This window comes from Aulostomus chinensis, chromosome 22 (genome assembly GCF_037954235.1).
Source record: "Aulostomus chinensis isolate RoL2024-O1b breed Wild chromosome 22, RoL_Achi_v1.0, whole genome shotgun sequence".
NCBI classification, from domain to species: domain Eukaryota; kingdom Metazoa; phylum Chordata; class Actinopteri; order Syngnathiformes; family Aulostomidae; genus Aulostomus; species Aulostomus chinensis.
In genome coordinates this window covers 14077148-14099837 of record NC_141341.1, presented here as the reverse complement: position 1 = coordinate 14099837, position 22690 = coordinate 14077148, and the positions used below count along the sequence as shown (strand labels likewise).

The following is a 22690-nucleotide window of genomic DNA, read 5'->3' as shown; positions in this document are numbered from 1 at the left end:
ATTAAGCTCCTCTTCCGTTAAAAGCAGAGGAACTTTGACCTCATCTCGACGTAGACGTTCTTGGAGGACACAAACGGACGTCTCTTTGCGGTCTTAGTTATTTGCGTGAATGAAGGAGTGTAGGAGCGTGATGGAGAGAAAATACTACACCACACTGTAATTACTCAGTGAGGGCGGAACCTCGGCTGCCATTGGGTTGTGGAGTGTGACGTCGGGTAAGAAGGCGGGGCGCGTCACTTTGATTGGCATCGTGTTCTCTGGTAGTCTGTTGCGGGACCAGGACAGACAGCTGAAGGAGGGGAGGGGGGGGGTCTGAATATCCAACCGGGACGGTCGGTGGCCCACCGCGAACTAACGCGCACGATTCCCAGGTAAGCTCCGGTTCGTGATCTCTCACTCGTGGGTTTCAGATGTGGGATTCATTCATCCTCCGGCGTTCACGTGAAGGACAAAGACACTTTGGCGTGTTTGAGGTGCGGGAGAGTTTGACAGAGAGGAAGGGTGATAGAGCAGGCGGGGACTGAGTCTGCGGCAGCCCGAGGTGGACTCGGACCTGTGTCCTCGTCCCGCTTATCACCAGGAAGGACCCGTAGGATGGGGGCTGTTGTCGTAAATGTGCGCGCGCCACAATGGCTGGGATGGGTAACAAAAAAATGGCCGCACGTGTGGCGAGATTGGTGTGAGCCTCCAGCTGTCTGGTCATCCCAAAACGGCGTAGCCGTTTGGCACGGATCGGGCGCGCGTGCGTCCGAACCGATCCATGACAGGGAGAGAAAAGAAGGACGACCCCGCGGGAGCGGTCGTCCGCCGCTGACAGACCGCAACATCAAGCAGAAAATGGGTTTAGAATCCACACAGAGAGAAAGAGAAAGAGAAAGAAAGCTGTTCCACGTAGTCACGTATGGAGCTTCTTTATTCCTGCAAAACTTTCCTAATCATCAGCAAAGTCCAGATCAGTTGAGGTTGAAGGGGACACAGCCAGGCCGCCCTATCGATTTATATATTTTTTATTCTCCACTGGGCTGTGTGAGTGCACCATCCATTAATATTACACTAACATGATGTCAGAACTAATGTATCTGAGCATTTTGTCGAAACCAAACTGCCTCTCCATGAATCTGGGGACTTCCTTGGTCACAGGGCCAAAAGGTCACTTGGCAATGTTTCTAAGCTTCTCAGCTTTGCACACGTAATGATGGGGGGTGGGGGGGGGGTACATGGGGATCCTTCCTGGGAGGGGCTATGTATATATTACTACCAGGCCAAAGAGAGAGGGTGGATCTTGTTGCATGTAAACTAGAATTTATGGGTCTTCCCTTCTTCCTTTCTATTGTATAATAGAGTGTAATCAGATTAGTTGAATCTAATACAAAGAAGGAAGGGCAGTAGACCGAGACACTTGAGTGCATTTACTGAGTGTATCTGGGCAGGGATATCCAGCAAGAGGGCAAGGATACAACATGACCTTTATTGTTCTGCTTAAGCGGAGATGGATGGGGGCACAAAGTCCGACCTCACATAACTGTCATATTCCTTCCTTCCAGGAGTTCAGGCGTGTTCTTGATGCTTGGAAATATGACAGCTGAGTCATCCAGATATAATCCAACACTCGGATGTTTTCACTTTTCGAAATCAAGGGGAAGAATGAGACAAACAGGCATTACTGCAGTGATTCATCCTCCCAGCGATAGATCTACATGCACATACCTACAATTAAGAGTCCCTGCCCTGCCCTGCCCCCTCCTCACTGTTAACACATTTACGCCGTAACATGCACCTCGGTTGGGAAAACACACGAGCAAATGACTACCCACAGAAGATAATTTTGAAATGAACCGTCTTTGGCTGTTTTGCTGCAGCCTATAAGTGCTGATTTGCCAGATTCATACCCCACTAAGATCTTAAAGGGGTATACCACTGCAGATAAACAATATCATTATCCATGAACCAGGGTGCAATTTGCATACAAACAACTCCTGTAGTCTGCAAAAGAAAGCACTCCATCTCAAGAGAAATGTAAATGTTTCGTTCATTTAGACCAGACAGGCTCATTAAGTGGGTACCGCAGGTGCAGATAAAAATATAGAGGTGTTTTTAATTTTCACGAATCATAAGAAAAGACAACCAAAAGCAATTCCAGTATTACACACATTAGATGTTTAAACCTAAGAGAACAAGCTTCTTTTTGTGTGTGTGTGTGTGTGGGGGGGGGGGATTCATGTGCAAGTAGGGAGCTGAGTCCCACTTTCATCAGCCGGCCGCTAGTTAGCTTAGCACAACGAATGGTAGTGGTTGGGAAGCACTATAAAAGCCTGCATCAGTATAATTAGAGGTATAGATAACATGTTATCAGGAAAGAATGAATTGATATTATATGACATTCTAGTTTTAGAGTCAGATACATAGCCGGAACTACTTTCCTGATTGGGCACCGTGATTTGACGCAGGACCTCAGAACATCAACCAACAAAACAAGATGTTTATGACAACTAGAAGAGTGAGTGCTGCGACCGATCATCACTGACTTGGTATGGGAGGTTGAGGAGGACTGATCAAGATCCTGAACCTTATGTATTGAACAGCCTCTGACAGGGGTATGCTAACACTTCCCATCCACGACCATTCATTGTGCTAAGCTAACTCAGCCTGTGCATCTGAGCCCCTTCATGCGCTCGCATAATAGATAAGGTTATCTACCTTCTTGTCTGGCTCTCGCAAGGGTAGCAAACAAGCGTATTTCCGAAAATGTTGGCGTGTTCCTTTAACAGCCGTGTTTACAGCTGTTGCATCACTCTGCTTCACACTGAAGATCAGTAAGAGGAGGCTGGGAAGACACAGGAGGAGCCACGTGGTGGGACGTATTGTGTTGCAAGGTGCTCATTATTAAAATCAGTGTGGGTTCAGTGCTGAAGAGTTTTGACAAGCAGTGGACAGCCGTGTGATTATATTATATCATCCCAAGCTGTAGAGAACACACACACACACACACACACTCAAACACACACACACACACACACACACACACACACACACCCACGCAAACACAGTGCACCAGCTGTAACCTCATAGAGCCGAAGAGGTAGAGGGAGGTCGTCTCTGGTCGTCTTCGGTGATGTTTGTATTAAATCATTGAGGTAGCATGAATCAGCAGAAAGGCGGCTGCGCTCAAATCATTTGTGGCGACTCGTTTTGGAGTCCATTTGTGTGGACAACACTTAAATAAAATTGTGATATTAAGAGTAAAAACACTGTTATGATGATCATCGTTATGAAAGTGAAACTGTTAAAGTGGCCATCTTTGGGGTAGCAGTGTGATCCTCTTATTGAGCGGCGGTGTGAACACATGGGGTGACCTACATCGGGTTTGTCTGGAGGCAGAGAGAGGGTGATGGGTGAGAGGCAGCACTGAAGAGAGGTGGTCAGGTATGGAGGGGGCTTACTGGATGAATAGCGAGACTCCTTCATGGAGTATCTTGTGGCTCCCAACACTCACTTCCAACTTGTCCAGTGGGGAAAGTTTATAATTGCCTCCCCAGGACAAAGCTCCTGAAGCGACATCTGGGCAGGACAGAGCTCGCTGGCCTCTTTTGTGGTTCTCAAGTCATTGAGAGGAAGTAGGAGTGACAGCTGCTCACAGAGCACTGTGCCCCCCCAGCCCCGCAGTGCACGAGAGCAAGTGTGTGTCCGGCAGAGAATAAAGGTGGAGTGAATAAATTGACGTGAATGCTTCCTCCAGGGAGGATGCCTTATGGACTTGACTCTGTGTGTGTGTTTGTGTTTCGTGACCTCCAGGGAAGTGGCATTGTGCTCCATCCGACACTCTAAATGTGCTTCTCAGAGGTGCAGCGAGATTCCCTGCTAGCGTGACTAGATCCAGAGGGGACACACACACACATACACACGCGCGTTACCATGTGTGGGACAGAAATGATGTTTCATACAAAAACAAACCCCCTGATCCTATAATCCCTCTTCCAGGAGCTGTCCATCATATGACTGCTTGGCAACCAGGGCACTCAGAGAGCTTTTGTTAGCGCATCCTCTCCTTTGAGCTGGCCAATCGCAGCCCAGGATACCGGTTACCACTTCCTGTCATAAAAAGAGGTTTTGGAGTAACATGAGAAAAGTGCTTGATGTTATCATTTTGAGAAATCTCGACCTTTGCCAGTGGAAACATCGGTCTTGAGATGACCTACGTACAAACGCATATTTTCCGTGTCTACAAGCACATTCATGGATGTTCTGATAAAAATCTATTCTGTTGGTGCAACAAACACCAGACGACTGCTTTTACCTGCAGCTGTAGTTTCTAGAAACATCCCACAAAAGTGTTTGCATTCAGCAGCCTCGTCCCTCTACTCTTTTATGTACTAAGAGCTTCTCATCTTCTCCCTCCCCTGCTCCCACGACTTGAGCTGCTTTTCCTATAACTCTCTTATCTGTGCGGATTTCTTATTCTCTCGCTCTAAATCTCTTTAGAAATTCTCCCGCTCCTTCTACCCTTTTTTATACATTACTCTTAAATAAAACGGATCCTTTTTCTGCGCAGTTTTTCACCTCCTTCACTCTCTCCTCCTTTGTGTTCGGACCTTTGATTGGCCAGGCTACTGCTCCCTGGTGCGGATGACTTGGCAAAGATTTGCCCTGGTGGCTTTGCCTCCATTAACATTCTTGCGGGGGATATCTTTCACTTCCAGTGAGTGTGTTGAGCCTGATTGTAATCTGTGTTGCGTAATGAATCGACCTGGCTCTCGCGTTTGTGTCAAACAATGAAGGACCAATTAGCGCTAAACATGATGAGTGAAGGACTTCGGTGCAACGAGGAGAGATCATAGCCAGTAATAAGCGTGTGTGTGTGTGTGTGTGTGTGTGTGTGTGTGTGTGTGTGTGTGTGTGTGTGTGTGTGTGTGTGTGTGTAGTGTAATCATATTTACAAACCTGGAACTCATTCTGATCGAGCAGGATTGGATGTGTTTGTATGACTCAGACTAGAGAGGAGCTAAAGGTCAAAGGTTAAGTGAGCAGCGTGATGTCCTCTTGTCTGTGTCTGAGGGAAGTGCGAGATACAAGCGAACCAGAATGAGGCTAATCAATCACAGGTTGGCTCGGTGCAGACATCAATTATTTGTAATCACACCATTTCATTGTTTTTTCCCTAGTTCAGATTTTCGAACGGTCCCTTTCACAATGGCAATTCAGAGCAGCTTGAATCAAGGTTGTATTGGATGGATGATGCAGGGTCGCTGTTGTCTATTTGTGAGTGGAAGAGAAAAGGAAGTGGCCTAGATACCATGGTTTTGTGTCCTTATGCAAATATCAGTGCTTGTGAGGACACACGATTTTATTTGGTCTGGTCTTTTCAGCCTGATCTGATGCAAAATTACAGGTGAAACCTCCCCTGAAACACCGGAGACTTGGTTTGACCCGAACCACAGTTTGGTTCGTTCCTGGCGTAACAACTTTTCGTTTCTTTTCTTTTTGGTGATGGTTTTGGCATTTACAGACAGTTTTATCTCATTCTGGGAACCAATTGGGAGAAGGAGACAACTTAGAGTATATGGGAGGAGGAGGGGACAAAATATACAAAATATCAATGTAAATCAATATTTTAGTTTAGCATGTGTGTGTTTTGAAGAGGTACTGAGCAAAGTCTGTGTTCTCTGTTGTATTTTGTTTAATCTCAGATGTCAAATTCTGTGCAAAAATTATGAGTGAATAAATACACGATTGCTACTTTTTTAGGCAGCATTTTTTTCTTCAGTTTCACAAATGCCATTATGTTATGAGATTATTTACCTTTCAATATATCGAGTATCACAGAATCCTCGTAACATGACGCCGTCCTATATCTATTCGTAGGTGATATTTACACCTGTATATATTTGAAAGTGAAATTAAGGGAAAGTCTTTTCTCAGATTGAATGCGTACTGCTTTGTCATGACTTTCAGAGAACAGCAACCATTTACTACATTTACGGTGCATCGCCAACTGATGATGCAAGCACTCTCGAATAGATGAGGACAATGAATCACCCTGGACGACTGGTCGCTGCGAACGGCCTCAGTCTGCAAACAAGACTCCTGTCTTGCAAAAGGCAGGGACAACAGGATGATAGATGAGAGAGATCAACCACAGAAAAAAAAAAGACAGAGGCATTGTGTGCGCGCGTGTGTGTGTGTGTGTGTGAGAGAGAGAGAGAGAGAGAAAGAGAGAGAGAGAGAGTGTGTGTGCATGTGTGAATGCTAAAGCGAGTATATACGTGAGGAGCTATGGAAATGCCGGAACGCAAGTAGAAGAGAATATTCATGCCCTCAACTCTCCTCTTCCTCTCCTTCTCTTGTCTTCAGGTCTTCACAGCTCCCACTGATGCGCAGCTAGGACGGGGGTCGGACTACACTGACTGGCACAGGTAACACAACTTCCTCCCCACCTCTTCCTCTGTTCTGTGGAGATGTGTAGCAAAAGTGTCCACAAGCTGACATGGTTCTGTCACTTCAGTGCTTTTGAAACAACCCACTTTTTAGGGTGCATTCACACCTCGTCCCTATAGGCCTGAACAGACGAATCAGATGAACTACCGGGGGGGTTCAGTTCGCTTCAAGTCCATTTTGTGGTTCACTTCATGTGAACACAAATGTCCACTGCTTCTGGAGCTGGACTGATAAGGCTACTGCTGGAAAAAGTGGCTCAGATCAGTTTTTTTCTCCTCCTAATAAATCAGAATTAAGTCTTGCAGTGTGAACGTGGCCAAAGACAACAGAGGCCTCTGAGAAATGATCTGAAATATGAGGGCAAATAGAACTGGGTCCCCTTTGACAGGTCTGTTTGCTTAAAAGGGACCATTTGTGAAAACACCCTGGTTGAATGTGCAAGGTCATAAAGCACAAGAAGCACAATGTCATTTTGCATAGACTTTGAGCACTTTTTTCTTTTTTTAGTAAAAATCCCTGATTATTTTTGTTTTGTTTTAATTGTGAATTCAGCCAGATTGCTCCCATTTGGACTTTAAGCAAAGCTGCTCTATTTCTGCTTTAGGAAAAAAGGAAAAGGACGAACAACCTTGTCGTCTCTCGTGTAAACTATACAACTAACAGGGTTCAGCTGATTGTTTATTGTCTAACAAAGCCTCAACTCAGCGCTCCGTTCTGTTTTGTATGAGTCTTTAAACCCAAAGTTCAGTTCACATTCTCTGACTTTCTACCGCAAGAGAATTAGGCCAGAATATTTCAGAAGTAAGACTCGTGTGCTGATGTGACGAACAAACTGTAAATGGCTCTCCCCCCCCCCCCTTTATTTTAATAAAGATGGCGCTCTACTAAAAGTAATTGAACCAGAGTATTTATATGCATCTGTTTTCTCTGGGTACGTTAAAAAAAGGGGGGGGGGACAAAGTAAATACACTCCATAAAACAACACACAGTGGAAAGAAGATAAAACCTAATCAATACAATAAATAAAAGAAATACAAGGCAATCATTGGCTGTGACATATTTGTGCTGATTCAGCCAAAGCTTGAGGATGAAACGCTACAAAGCTTTCTCCCTTTGCTCCCATGCAACTCAAGTCTCCCACCACTTTAATCTAGAAAGCAGACCAGCAAAAGGCTGCCGTTTGGAACTGCAGTACCTGTAGTATTACTGCCAGTGCTGTGATTAGATATTGAAGTAACTCTATTTTTCCAGGATGTCAATTCAGGCTGGGACAGAAAGCAACCAAACCAGCCACCGCTATCTGAGTGGTGATGTTTGAACACTGGATATGGCGAATGAGTGAGTGAGGGAGTGAGAGATTGGTAATCCCGTGCTTTTGTGGCCGGATTAAAGTCCCACGTCCTGTGTTGGGGGAGGGGTTGACCGGCCGTGTAGAGGGAAACTAGGGGACGGATTAAAGCAGGCAGATCTGCTCCTTGCACAGCTGTGTCGGTGTGGGCGGGCACTCGAGGGGAGGAGCCAGTTTAGATGAGGCTACAGACTGTACGGGACGGCTTTATCCTGCATCTCTGCAGCCTTGGTAGGAAAGATGGAGGAATAGCAACCAAACATTTGACTGTTCCACTGGTGCATCTTTTCACTGACAGCGACTGTCATCCAGTCAAAAATCCCCTATGGCACCGAATCTGTTACAGAATCCAGTTCCCTGAAAAATAATTGTCATAATTTGATCAATTCTTTGGTTCATTAAATAAAATACCTTAAAAACTAATGACATTCCACAGGGACACAACTTGCATTTAGTCCAAACTAGCACATGTTAGCATGCTAACACACTTAGATGGCAAACCATGGTAACCACAGGGCTACATTAGCTTCTGTGAAAATGCTCATGAATCAACAGAGAGAACAAACAAACAAAACTTCCATATAAAGTCTCTGCGTCATCCCCCAGAGCAAGCACACTAGAGGCTACGCTTACATGCTATCAGCTAACTTCTGCTCTAGCCTTTGGCTAACTTAAGGCTCGTCTAGACCTTCTTAATGTTATCAGACTAAGTAGATCAACTTCTGATCGTTAATGGAGTCATTCCGCAGGGACTGTGATGCATCCGCCATTGTAAGCTTATGGACAAAAAAGCATTTTCAGGCTTGTGGGCTTCTCGCGCCAAACTCTTAATTCCACAGTCTGGCCACTAAAAATGGAGTGAAGGCCCCGAGTTCTTCCTGGGGATTGAACATAATATCTGATAAGATATATTTGGAGGGATTTTTTCAGCCTCATGATAACACATAAACTTTTAAATATAATGTTGTGAGGTGCTCCCCCCCCCCGTTAATGCCCCCTGCAGAGGCCAGTTTGAAGCAACGCTAATGAGACGTACTGTAGAACAGATTGTTCGCTATGTGTTCACACATTTATTCTTTATATGGTTTTTAATCATTTTCATTATCTCTTGATGAAATTAGTAATTGGGTCCCTGAAGATTTGTGTCATGACACCCAGCGGTGCACCCGACATGGGAGGGAGGAGTTAAATGGCAGCCCCAATAATGTTTATAATCCCGCCAGCACCTCCGAGCTGACTGCCTCCATGATTTGAAGAGAAGGAGAAACCGATGTAAAACTGCGAGTGAGGAAAAAGTTCCCATTAGGCCGACACATGCTGCTTGAGGAAGGTGGGCGACCGCTGTGGATACAGATGAGCACGCTCAGAAGTGCGGCGGGGAGTCCAAACCCTGAACGAATGAGAGAAAGAGGAGGACTAGAATGGGAATGTAGGGTCAGGCCCTCCTCAGTAACACTTATGTAAGATTACTTACGTAATGACACATCCAACTTGTGTGTTTGTGTGTGTGTGTGTGTGTGTGTGTCCCGTCTAGACATGAGTGGCACCTCCACTTTGGGTGGGGTCGGTGGAAAACAAGAGACGGGGTACTCAGGCCAGCCCTCAGCAGCAGGAGAGGATTGTGGGATTATGTGTGTGCGTGTGTGTGTGTATGTGTGTGGGGGTGTGTGTGTGTGTATATATGTAGATGTGTGTGTGTGTGTGAGGGGGATGAGGGTTAGGATGGGAGGGTATTAAAGCTGGAGTGGAGGGAGGAGACTGACAGGCACTGAATGCATGTCCACATCTGTGTATGCCGTCCAGTTTCCTCCCTCTTCCTCCCGTTCATGCTTGTCTCTCTGAACTTATCTTCACATCATCTTACCTCCTCCACGCCGCCCCTCTTTCCCTTCTTCTCTCTTAACATGCATTGATCTTAATCCCACGCTATTGTCGCTCTCTTTGCTTCTCTCATTATCTGCCCTAAATCCCACCCTCTCCTCCTCCTCCTCCTCCTCCTCTTCTGCTGTACTCTCCCTCTGTGTCTCTGGGAGTTTAGAGGGTCAGCGGGGCCAGACGAGTCGATTGGAGGACAGTTGTGGAACTCCTGGGGGTTTGCTAGTGGTTAGCCTTAGCGTACTTGCGGCAGCAGGGAGGAAGAAGAAGGAAGGCTTGGTGATGGTCACAGCAATGGAGGATGCCAATGGGGTACAGGAGGAGGAGGCACGGGAGGTGATGACACCGGAACAGCCTGGCGTGGAGGTGGCCCAGTCGGCACAGGGAGCTGATACGTCTGGAGGTGAGGACAGGAGGAACAGAATATGGAAGATGGAGGGAATGATGCTGTGAAAGTTGCCCTCCTTTTTCCCTAGAGGAGGCACTTGTAAAATAAATCCACAGTGCGATTAGTTATGGATGATGTTACTTTAGTGCTAGCCGAGGTACTCCTCTGATCTCCGTCCGGTGAGCTAAAAAAATAATATTACCACATATAATGCAGGTTGCCAGGTCTGTTCTTGTGGGATTTGTCTCGCATTCCTTGAGAAACAGAGTTAGGAATTCTTAAGCAGGGAAGTGTGTGCATTGGCATTCACTGCACACCGCGCTGCGAGGTGCACATCCAAAGGCGGTGGTTAAAGACTGCACACAAACCAGAGAGCACCACAGAGGGAAGAATCAAGAGCAGGTAAGCAGGATGATTCATTGTTGTAGGTTTGTGATCTGGCAGGAAAACATCCCGCTGTTGTCCAGAGCTGGTAACAACTTCGTCAGGCCAGGCTTAGCAAGGATATTAGCTCCTGCGTGACATATTTCCAAGGATTATAAAGCTCATCTTCCAATGTCTCACTGGATAGAAGAGCATAATGTAACTCTGTGTGGAGACGGGTAGTGTACACAAAGGTCCACGTGGCAGAGAGGTGGACGACAGGATGAGATGAACAAACATTCCTGCGGTCAAGGACGCTAGTGAAGAGTGGGCTGACCGAGTGAAGAGAGGTCAACTCAGATCACACAAGAGCTCCAATATTTCTGGCTTAGGGTCTAGTTTGGATGCTCCTTTTGTTGCAAGTGGCTGGAAAGTTTCTGTCGTCCAGGCACCTCTCTTCTCTCTCTCTCTCTCTCTCTCTCTCCCTCTCTCTCTCTCTCATTCAAACAAATATTCTTACATTATGAATCACGAAAACGTCTGCTAGTTGTGATTGAATGGAAACATTTGAGGAATTGGAAAACACATTCATGAGTACTTGTTAGTGTGGATGAAAGAGTGAGGGATCGCAGCGGTGATTTAGTCCGTTCTATGTGTGTGTGTGTGCGTGTGCGTGTGTGTGCATGTTTGTGTGTGTGTGTGTGTGTGTGTGTGTGTGTGTGTGTGTGTGTGTGTGTGTGTGTGTGTGTGAGTGAGTGAGTGCGTGAGTGAGTGAGATGCATTTCCAGCAATTGCAGTTGTGTTTATCCTGGCGTGTGTGTCGGGTCTCCACAGGAACTGAAGTCTCTGAACACTTTTCAGTGTTGTCATGCAGGAAATGTTTGACTTCACTGATGTGCACTTTTGACCCGCCTCCTCTATTCGTCCACCACCAGGAGGATCGTTCACGTCTGAACTATTTGTGTATAATAAATTAGTACACGGTACAGTTTCTCCTTTTAGTGCTGCAAACCAATGTATGATTTAAATTCAATGGATTCTGTCCAAAGTCCTCAACTATGTTCAAAACAAATAGTTTTTACATATTATATGCAAAAATACACTTTAGATATTCATACCCAGAAACCATGCGCACCTATCACATGGTATTTTTCCAAAAACAACATATTATAGATGCACTTATCCATCCTTTTTTTTTTAAGTTTCAATTTGATTTCAACACATCCACTGATTCTGATTCCAACACCAGAGCTGTTTTTCTTGATTATCATCACTGTTGTTATTGTTGTTGTTGGCGCTGTATTAAAATATAACATACAATATAAGCAAATGCATGAAATTCAAACGTATTTCGAAGCAGATTATTTAAACTGCATGTGTGGATCATTGACGTGTCTCGTGTTGTGTTACAGTGGTCTCACCGTCCAGTGCAGGATGTGGGATCCAATCAGGAGCATTAGCATCTGCTATTCCCCGATTTCCCATCTCTGCTACACTGACATGATGAGAAATGTTGCTCCATGTCTCGTTTAAAAAGAGGTTAACAGCTTTCTGACCTAAAACATAAGTCAAGGTGTAAGATAATAGATGGATAGCACATCAAAGTACAGTCTGAGCAGATGATGAATCAGTGCTGACTGGACATATTCACTGGCTACATAAGTGTGTAATGACACAGAGACACACGCACACACACACACACACACACACACACACACACACACACACACACACACACACACGTCCCCGGAGCTTTAAATCTCTTAAATGGGCTTAGATGGGCTTTGAGACCCTGGCATTAGTTGGCTGATACCTACATTCCACACCTCTCTCTCTCTCTCTCTCTCTCTCACCGTGTGCACAGACTCAAAGGATGTCATTTGTGAAGAAACTCTCTTCTAGCCGAGAACATTTGAATTGTGACCAGAAAAGATTGAGCTTTAATTTTGCTTAATTTCAAACCATGTTTTAAAGTACTCAGCTGTGAAAACGCTGCACGAAAGGCCTGAAAGTAATGCAATCAATCAAGGTCTTCTCGTGTGTGTGTGTGTGTGTGTGTGTGTGTGTGTGTGTGTGTGTGTGTGTGTGTGTGTGTGACTTTCACGCCTGGTTAACTCCCGTTATCTGGCTCTTTCTCTGTTTATGTCTCTCACATTCAGCCATGCAGCAGGTGTTGGATAATCTGGGTGAGCTGCCCACCTCCACAGGCGCCAAAGACATCGACCTGCTCTTCCTGCGTGGCATCATGGAAAGTCCCATTGTACGTACGCTGCCTGGTTAGGCTAGAACACAGACGTTGCTGTTTTATTTACTGTGTGTTGCAGTTTCTCTGCACACAAACACACACACACACACACACACACACACACACACACACACACACGCATGTCGTCTAGCAAGTTCAGGTGGAGGACAGCTGCAGTCTCATTCATTCTCCCTGCAGGACTGAGACTTTTAGATATGTCAGATGACTAAACATAAATACTCCTCTGAATGAGAACACAGCAAACATCAGGCTGTTAATATTCAGCTCACAACTGACAGTCAGCAGATCTAAAAACACCACCTTCCCTCTCTGAACGTGCCTCGCAGGCTCACGAACAGCTAGAGGAAGTGAAGCTGGAGGCGGTGCAGGACAATAACATGGAGCTGGTGACGGAGATCCTGGGTGACATCAGCAGTCTCAAGGTTAAAGATGACAGTGCCGCTGAGCTGTCCAGGATCTTGCAGGAGCCTCACTTCCAGGTGAGTGAAAACACACCACGCTGAGTCAATCTGTTCTCTGGTCGGTGACAAAAAACAGATTTCTGAAAATAATGCTGCTGCTGCTGGGTTGAAAATTGAAGCAGTATCCTACAGGTGCCCAGGGACTCCGCATCAAGCTGCTTTTTATTGATAATACTTAGTTACTGCTTAGTTATATGTGAGAGTGCTAAATAAGTATTACTTAAGCATAATTAAGCATTTATTAACATGAACACTGTTAGTAAATGATTTCTAGACACTATAACTGTCAACTGATAATGAATTAAGTTTTTCTAACTTTTAACTAATAATGAATAAGGCAGTAATAATTGTTAACTAAGTATTAAGGAACCGGTATTAAAGGGATAGTTCACCCAGAAAGGAAAATTCAGTCATAATCTTGCTGATTGAAGGTTGGGTGAATTTTTTTTTGTTTTTTGTTTTTTTTAGTCCGCAAAACACTGCTGGAGTTTCACAGGAAAAGGTGTTGAAGTAATCAACCAAACAATTGCAGTGAATGGAGACCAACTCACAAATGTTAGAAAATGTACATGTGCTCGTCAAGAGTAACCCAAGTGTCCTGGAGCCGCCACATGCCAAGTTGCCATGTATGCTTTTAGCCTCACTGCAAACATTGCGTCAGTGCTGGAAGCTCCAGGACACAGTGAGCAGGGCGGCTCTAAAGGTGGCGGCGGCGGCGATGTTTTCAACCCTCTCTACGTGCTTACTTTGGAATAGCAGCACGGAGGTATTTTAATGATATATTGTGTTTTTTCTTACATTTGAAAACTGGTTTCCATTCACCTCAGTTGCTTGGTAGGTTACTGCTACACTTTTTCCTGTGAAACTCCACTAGTTATTTTTTATGGTCTGAAAACCTCACCCGCCCTTCTGTCGGCATGTGAGTTCGCAGATACTGACTGAATTTTCATTTTTTGGCGAACCGTCTCTTGAATACACGCTTGTTGTAAAGTGATTAATTTTGTTTAATCAAACATAGCTTTTTCAATTTAATACCAGACTGCCATTGTTAGGTTAAATCAACTGAAAGTAATTCTGCTAATCCCCATTTTGCTAATTACGTAATAATGTTTTCTGAGCAATGGGGTGTCCGACTTTTCTCTTTTCAAGATTTCCATCGGCCTCCATGTTAAGTACCGTTTGTAGTTAATGGGAAGCTGCAGTAGCAGGAGTCGATGTTTGGGACCCTCGTGAACCGGTGAACTTCTGTCCTACCGGCCCATTTGCACAGGCTAGACCAATGAGAGTGACACATCCAAGCCGGCAGACCAATCAGAGCCGTTTGCTCTGTAAGCCGAAGGATAAAACCCTGCTGACCTACTGAGAGGGAGGGAGAGACGGAGGGAGGGAGGAAGAGACGGAGTGAGGGAGGGAGGGTTAGAAGAAACAGATATTACATCACTTTGTGACTTTAAAAACATAGCTTTTTTTTTCCAAGAATTTTTTTTTCTGCCTGACTGTTAGAAATATACTTTACAAAATCAGCAGCAACTTAAGAAGAGGTCTGATGTTTATTCACAGATGCTGGATGTTAAATGAACCAGGAATTAATTGATTGTATTCAATAATAATCCATATTTGGGATTTCCTCCCATTAGATGATTAGTTTTTTGTTTTATTTCTCCTTAGGAACTTTTCACATAAAATCTGTCCTTAAACAAGTACGTAGTGGGGGGGGGGGGGGGGTTTAGTAATACAAACTATAACCAAACCAGCAGCTTTGGATTTGTTTATTCTTTGTTGAGTTTTTTTTTAATTGTCTTTATTCTAATCATATGAGCAAGCACTTTTTAAAACCTAAATTACAAAGGTTAAAGATACCAATACACAACATACATATAAAAGATAATAGTTTGTATTTATTGGCCTGTTAACTGAAACATGGATGAAAGCAGAGTTCTGTGAGAGGCTCATTGAATAGAAATGAGTTATTTAATGTGTTCAGTGTTTTCTGGAAAGTAAAATATACGCCTTGCAACAGAGCTTTTTAAAAAAAAAATACCTTCAGTCTAATAAAACCCTGGATGAAAACATACATTAATCGTCAGCATTCGTATAACAAAACTTAAATTGAAAACAAATTAAACCTCTTTATCCGTCCTTGGATTAGAAATATGAGGTCAAGGAGGGAGGACCTGAGCGGTCTGAGGGTGGAGTAGCGTTGCAGGAATTCTGAGATTTATGGCCGGGCTCAGATGCGAGGACAGGTAGTGATGCGGGATCTAAAACTGGTGCTGGTTTATAGCCGAGCTGCTGTGTGGAAAAGAAGTGGAGAAAATAGTGCTCCGCTAGTCCAGAAGTGAGAAGAAGAGGTTGTGTGGAGTTCTCTAAATGCACAGGTTGGATTTTTAGTCCTCAGCTGGAAAAATCAGGTTTGAACAAGCCTGCTGATATGAGGGTCAAAGTTCAGATTATAGTTCTAACCGAGGGCTGATGTAGGATCAGATGTGATCCATCAGAAGAGCCACAGTTTGGTGTGGATTCAGACAGAAGAAATGAAGTTATATCGCTGCTTTAATCACAGCCTGGCATCATCCAATATTCACCTCTGGAACATCAGACTGAATTTTGCAAGTGAGCCTCGTAATTTTGGTTTATTTTACATCAAGGATTCGAATGTCGGTTACAAAACAATGCAAAAAAAAAAAGAAATTGAATGCATATTTACCTGTGTGTGCAACACTGCTTCCTCCAGCCAAATACATGCAGACGCACATCCTGAGCCTGGCACAAATGAGTCTCACTGCTGTTTACCAGGTGGCTGCTGCAGCAAAGATGAATAGTTCTGGCAGCTAAAAAGCCTTAAACTTATGAATCTCAACTTTACCACACGAGCCAACAACTGCTACCAGTGTAACAGAGGCAGATTGGACAGAATCACTGCTACTAATGTTTCCCTCATACTAGCAACCACTAGCCTGCAGATTTTACTGGTCTCACCAGCCTCAGTGCAGCTAAACTGACTTGAATTGTTGCTTATTATTTCCAGTTGTCATTTGTTTTCATCCATGAAAAGTTACACTCTCCCTCTTGGTCCTGTTCACTTCCTCTCAGTCACTTTTGGAGGCGCATGACATGGTGGCTTCTAAATGCTACGAAGTCCCGCCCCCAGCTGAGACAGCCAATGACGCAGCAGTGAACAACGCTCTGATGCAGGCAGATGCTGTGCGCATGATTGGCATCCGAAAGAAGGCCGGGGAGCCTCTGGTAAGAGACTGTGTTATAGTGTGTGTGTGTGTGTGTGTGTGTGTGTGTGTGTGTGTGTGTGTGCATGAAGAGATTCGTTTGTGGTGTATGTGTGTGTGTGTGTGTGTGTGTGTGTGTGTGTGTGTGTGTGTGTGCGTGAAGAGATTCGTTTGTGGTGTATGTGTGTGTGGTGATGTCTGCCAGTAGACATGAAGGGACTCTAATCCTTCTTCTCAGGGCGTCACATTCCGCGTAGAGAAGGACGACCTGGTTATTGCTAGAATCCTTCACGGTGGCATGATTGACAGGCAGGGTCTTCTTCACGTGGGTGACATCATCAAGGAAGTCAATGGCAAAGACGTTGGCAACAACCCCACCGAGCTGCAGGACATGCTCAAGGACTGCAGCGGAGGAATCACTCTTAAAATCCTCCCAAGCTACCGGGACGCCCCTGCACCTCCGCAGGTACAACAACACACGAATGAGATGTCAACACACACACACACACACACACACACACACACACACACACACACACACACACACACACACACACACACACACAGCAGTTATGTAATGAGCGGCAGATGTTGGGCAGTGGTACAGGGCTGGTGATTTGTCCTACGGCCCTTCCCACAATTCCCTGCGCAGGAATGTTAACCCTGGGAGCCCTATTAATAACACTCCACATGCTATCTAGGTCACACTAGCTGTTTCTATCTCTTACACACACACACACACACACACACACACACACACACACACACACACACACACACACACACACACACACACTTTTCCTGTAATCTCCTGCACATTAAAAGTACAGTAGTGAGATAATTCTTGGTGAGTTCATACACACAACATTTTTGCCCCATTATCGATGCTGAGGAAGAAGGTTAGTGAGCACTGGAAAGAAATGAATGAGTAAAACCCCATCCTGCTGCCATGCTGTTGTTTTACTGGCTGGGTTTATTGCTTCCTCTGGCTGCTTGTTTAATTCATTCAGTCTTGCACTCCAAGCCAAAACCTTCCACCGCTGGCGCAATACAATCAGCTCTGGAGCAGTGGAGGGCGTAACCACGGTGAGCGAGCCAGTACGAGAGACGGGTTTAACCTTTCACTCATTCACATCAAACCCTCCCAGGTGTACGTGCGGCCGTACTTTGACTACAACCCTGCCAACGACAGCCTGATCCCATGTCGGGAGGCGGGGATGGCGTTCAAGAAAGGTGACATCCTTCAAATCGTCAACAGGGAGGATCCCAACTGGTGGCAGGTGAGACTTCCAGAATTTTTGGTTTCACTTGATGTGTTAAAAACAAACCCAAAAAAAGGATGTAAAATTGTAATATGTCATCTGTGGCAGGCGTGCCATGTGGTGGGAGGAGCTACAGGTTTGATACCCAGTCAGTTCTTGGAGGAGAAGAGGAAAGCTTTTGTCCCTCGAGACTTTGATGGATCAGGTGGGTGCTGTTCTCCTGCTGGTGTAGAGAAATGAGATTGACCCAGTCTGTGAACTGGTTTGCCACCTGACCCCAGTGCTGCTCTAACCACTGAAAACTGATTTTATGGCAGCAAAACGCCTGGGGAGCAAAATCTGTTCAACACTCTGTGTATGGTGCAAGCCTGCCCCCGTCTGGCTGAATGATGTAATAGCAAACATATGCTTATCCTGGTTCTCAGGGATCCTTTGTGGTACCATAGCTGGCAAAAAGAAGAAGAAGATGATGTACCTGACGGCGAAGAACGCAGGTGAGACTCTTAGCCATGCTGCTCCTGAGCTGACATCTTATCTTTGTCCTACTAACAGCTGCTGTCATGTAGAGTTTGACAGGCATGAGCTGCAGATCTACGAGGAGGTGGCAAAGGTCCCTGCTTTCCAGAGAAAGACACTGGTCCTGATTGGTGCTCAGGGTGTGGGTCGACGTAGCTTGAAGAACCGACTGATGGTCCTTCAGCCCACCTGCTTTGGCACCACTATTCCATGTACGTCACACTCTAATCTGTATCTCTCGACATCAGCGAGGACCAATAGCTCAACTAACTGAACCCCCTCCCGTCAGACACCTCGCGACGGCCGCGTGACGACGAGCTGGACGGAAACTCCTACCACTTCACCACCAGGACTGAAATGGAGGTAGATGTGAAAGCAGGTCGGTTCCTGGAACACGGCGAGTACGACGGCAACCTGTACGGCACCAAGATCGAATCCATCCATGAGGTGGTGGCCACTGGGCGGACCTGCATCCTGGATGTCAACCCACAGGTAAGGGGAGCGTTTAGACGGGCCTCAAGTCTCTAAAAAGTGATGGGGAGGGAATCACTGTTCCTCCTGTGTCCACCTCTAGGCCCTGAAGGTTCTGAAAACAGCAGAGTTCATGCCTTACGTGGTGTTCATCGCGGCGCCAGATTTTGATACGCTCAAGGCCATGCACAAAGCTGTGGTGGACGCAGGCATCACCACCAAACAGCTCACGGTAAGTTCACCTTCAGATTGTGGACTCGTGATGGACTTGACATCCATCTAGAGTTCTGTTTCTATTCTCCCGGTGGATTTGAGTCCAGTGGGCCCCGTTCTTGAAATGTCCTTTGGAACCATTTTAGCCCTCAATTTGGTCTCACAGACAGGAGGCAAAGCCTGCTAGTATTTGTCAGTCACAGGCTTGTCAGGGGGAGGCGTAACAAATAACTACCAGGCTCTGCAGGTCTGTAAGACCCTTTTCAGGGCTGAGGACAAACGTGTGCCAAAAAAACCCTTTCATGAATGAGGCCCAATAGTCTCTCTCTCTCTCTCTCTCTCTTGTAGCTCTTTCTCTGTCAGCCATTTTTCTCTCTTATAGCTGTTTTTGGACTCCTGAGGAAAATATCTGTGTCTTCCACCTCCGTTAGAATCACCAGCGAGTCGCTCGTTTGCCATTTGAAGATGAGAAAGTAGTTTTGGAGGCACAAGTGTGTTCTTACACACTAAAGGACTTTTTTAACCCCCCAATTCAGTCTGACAGACGAGGGTTACACCCCAGATGGGGTAAGGTATGGTTTTCATGTATGGCCTTGTACATTGATTAGAAACACTCATTAAACAGCCGCCAACACAGTCAACAGGCAGAAGCAGCTAAATGGAATGCAGCCTTTGTTAGTCGTGTTTGCCCAGCACCGCAGAGTGAAATCAGGCGTTACGAGTCGAGGCTACTCCGGCAGCAGGAACCAACTCACCTGTACGTGTTTCCAGGACGTGGACCTGAGGAAGACGGTGGACGAGAGCGCGCGCATCCAGAGGGCCTACAGCCACTACTTTGACCTCACCATCGTCAACGACAACCTGGACAAGGCCTTCGAGACGTTACAGGCCGCCGTGGACACACTGTGCAGTGAACCTCAGTGGGTCCCTGTGAACTGGGTGTACTGAGGACTGGGGTGGTTGGGGGAGGGGGGGAGGGGGGGGGGCGGTTTGGGGGTCCTCGACTGTCCACTGTGAGCCGGTCACGTAAGACCCACCAGCATGTGTGTTTCTGACCATCAAGGCAGGAGAGACAGACCAGAGAGATACTTGTGTAAAGTAACATGAATATTAAAAAAAGAGTCCTCCTTTTCTCGCTCTCTCTCTCTCTCTCTCTCTTCTCGGGCCTGCACGCCATGCGACTTTTTTCTACTCAAACTCAAAGGGAAAGAGTGCTTATTTATTTTATAACTTTTTATGAAAGATCTTTCTATTTGATGTGATTGAGAACGGAACAAAAAAAGAATCTGGTCACGGCCATATTTTTGCATTAATTTATTGTTGTAGTGAAACACGTCTTTATTTTGTAGTCGTTCAAATACCTCGTCGGTTTGATTTCTCCCCTCCCCCCTTCCACCTCGTCTTGGACTCAGGATTAAGGATCAACATGAAGACAAGGATGGGGTCAAGATCTTCAAGGGGGGGGGGGGGAGAAGCTCGTCAGTGTCGCTGCCATGTCCAAGGAACCTGTTAGTTGTTTTATTTCACCTCCGTACAATGAAACTTTTTTATTTTAGTGTTGTTTAATGTGGAGTTTAAAAAAAAGAAGGTCAAAGGTCAACTGAAATAAGAGGGTTTTGTTTGTGCACAACTTCTCCTGTATGTAAAAGACAAGATCATTTATCGTGTTGATTTCTGTTCTAGTTCTGTTTTCTTACTAGTTTTTCATTGCCGTAGTTTTTTTTCGGAGTGTTTTTTTTTTTTTTTTTTAATGATCCTGCCTGAGTGTCTGTGTGGAGGAAGAGCGGCGCTGCTCTCTTCTTTATCGTCTACATGTCAGTTTGTTTGTGTTTTTTATGTGTGAAAGTGACACACACACACACACACACACACACACACACACACAAAATCCTTATGCTCCTTAATCTTCAGTGTATGCCAAAGGCCCGATCGTCCTCCGATTAAATAGTTCCAAATCCACATCTGACCAATATTTGAACTGAAGGCAAGGGCTTTTATTGTGAATGCACTAAAGGGCAAAACTCTTTTTACAATTGAAAAAAAAAAGGAGAAAATTATATCAGGAGAAAACTATTCAAAACATGTTAAAAAAATTAGAAATTTTAGGACTTGAAGATCAGTAGTGGTCGGTATCCTTGATGATGTTTATCAAGGCAAGAGTTGTCATATTTGTTGAATTCTGGATTCCCGCTGCCCGGTCAAGTGTTTTCACAACGACAGATTTGTTTCTACATTTCTAACAGCGAATGAATAAAGTCGATTCAATTTCCTCGAGTGATTTGTTGTTGTTTTTAAATCAAGTTAAAGATTTGTTTTCGTGGACAGTCTGGTGGAACATGGGTTTAAGATTACAACATCTAACTGACCGTCAACCCAAATGTCCCTCGATGTTGCCGGGCAATAATGGTTAAAAAATCTGTTTATGTATATATATTTGCAAAAAGTTTATTTGTACCTTGAGCGGAAGAAGATGCGCAGCAATGAGAGTTGAGACCATTTCTGTGGGGTAAATGTTCAGCGAGGTCATTGTTTCTGGGAAATCTTTACCAAATGTGGAAATAAAAGCTGCTGTCACGGCCACACACACACACACACACACACACACACAGTATGACAGCTTCTGAATGTTATAGAGGTAAACAGCATATTCCTGATGCATTACACCAATACTTGTCTGCTTTTAGGAGCATTCTTTGGACCTGTATGCTGTGTAGCTCCCCCGAAAATGCCTCTTTGACGCCACTCTCGATTTTCACCGTGCACACGTGCAGCTCCGCTCCAGAACATTGCAGTCTTTCACCTGTTCACACTGACAGCACCAGACGACCAGTGGAGGGCTGCCATTCTCCTGCTTTCATTCAGAACAGCCTTCGCGCTGACATCTCTTGACTCGGTCTTGAGGTGGGAAATTACCAAAGAAGATTTTCCAGATAATTTATTCATTCACATCGGATCCAGGAAAAATGCTGGCATATTTCCAGGAAAAGTTGCATGTGAATGTGGCTACCAATGCGCTGCCATGTAGATTAATAACAAGTATGGCTCAGCATCAGAATGATGACTCAAAGGCTTAAAGTTTCCCATAAACGTGTGAAATTTCATGAACACACAAAAGGAGAATTTATGTTGGAATCCGTTGTGCCGTCATGTAACCAGACAGGAGGGAAACCACGGTGAACTTGAGTTCCGCTCCAAGGCCTCGCGAGTGCGAACTCGGGTTTTTCAGGATTAGTGATTTGATTACTCAAGTTTCCAACTTCATTTGTGTGGAATATTGTCATTTTTGGAATAAGTGGGAAAAAAAAACACAACTAAATAATCTGCACTCATATCAGGTGCATGTGCAGGTCCAAGTAAATTCCTCATCCTGTGCACCCATCAAATACATATCTAAGGGCAACATTCATATTTTAAGATTCAATTCAAGAAGTTCTCAGGCATAAATCAGGTGGATGTAATCAAATAAACTCAGAAGTACATTTCAGATATGCAAAACTGCCTTTTGAAACCATACAAGCTATCTGATCCTGATGATGAATATCGCATCAACGCTGAAAATAAAATAAGAAAACAAAGTCTCAACACAGTTGCAAAAATTTTAAAACATTTTTTATTAATTAACGCAACTTACAGTCAAGCCAAAGAGTGAACTATATTAAGTGATACGTATTCACATTATGTCCTAACAGGGTTTACAGCATATCTTGTGTTCTGTAAGCATAATTGTTAACAAAACAAAAGAAAAAAAAAAGAAGAAAAAAAAAGAGGAAATGTAAAATAGAAATCAAAGCTTACAACTTTACAACAACAAGAACAAGGAGCTTAGCAGTGGATGTGAACAAATTAAAATCAGCAACATAAAGACCCTCAC

The 22690-nt window shown here is 44.9% G+C and overlaps 1 protein-coding gene across 2 annotated transcripts; it reads left to right on the top strand.

Annotated features, from left to right (window-relative positions):
- The first annotated feature begins 288 nt into the window (after positions 1-288).
- On the top strand, positions 289-20707 carry pals2b (protein associated with LIN7 2, MAGUK p55 family member b). 2 transcript variants are annotated; one of them, XM_086192497.1, is made up of 14 exons: positions 344-371; positions 6349-6410; positions 9819-10058; positions 12566-12666; positions 12999-13151; positions 16227-16379; positions 16596-16823; positions 17506-17637; positions 17728-17824; positions 18045-18113; positions 18186-18347; positions 18425-18627; positions 18710-18838; positions 19591-20707. In XM_086192497.1, the coding sequence occupies exons 3-14, from the start codon at positions 9938-9940 to the stop codon at positions 19765-19767; spliced, it is 1725 nt and encodes a 574-aa protein (XP_086048623.1). In that variant the 5' UTR covers positions 344-371; positions 6349-6410; positions 9819-9937; the 3' UTR covers positions 19768-20707. The 2 variants fall into 2 exon arrangements, with proteins under 2 accessions (XP_086048624.1, XP_086048623.1); XM_086192498.1 differs by lacking the exon at positions 9819-10058 and having other exon boundaries at positions 289-371.
- Positions 20708-22690: the final 1983 nt, after the last annotated feature.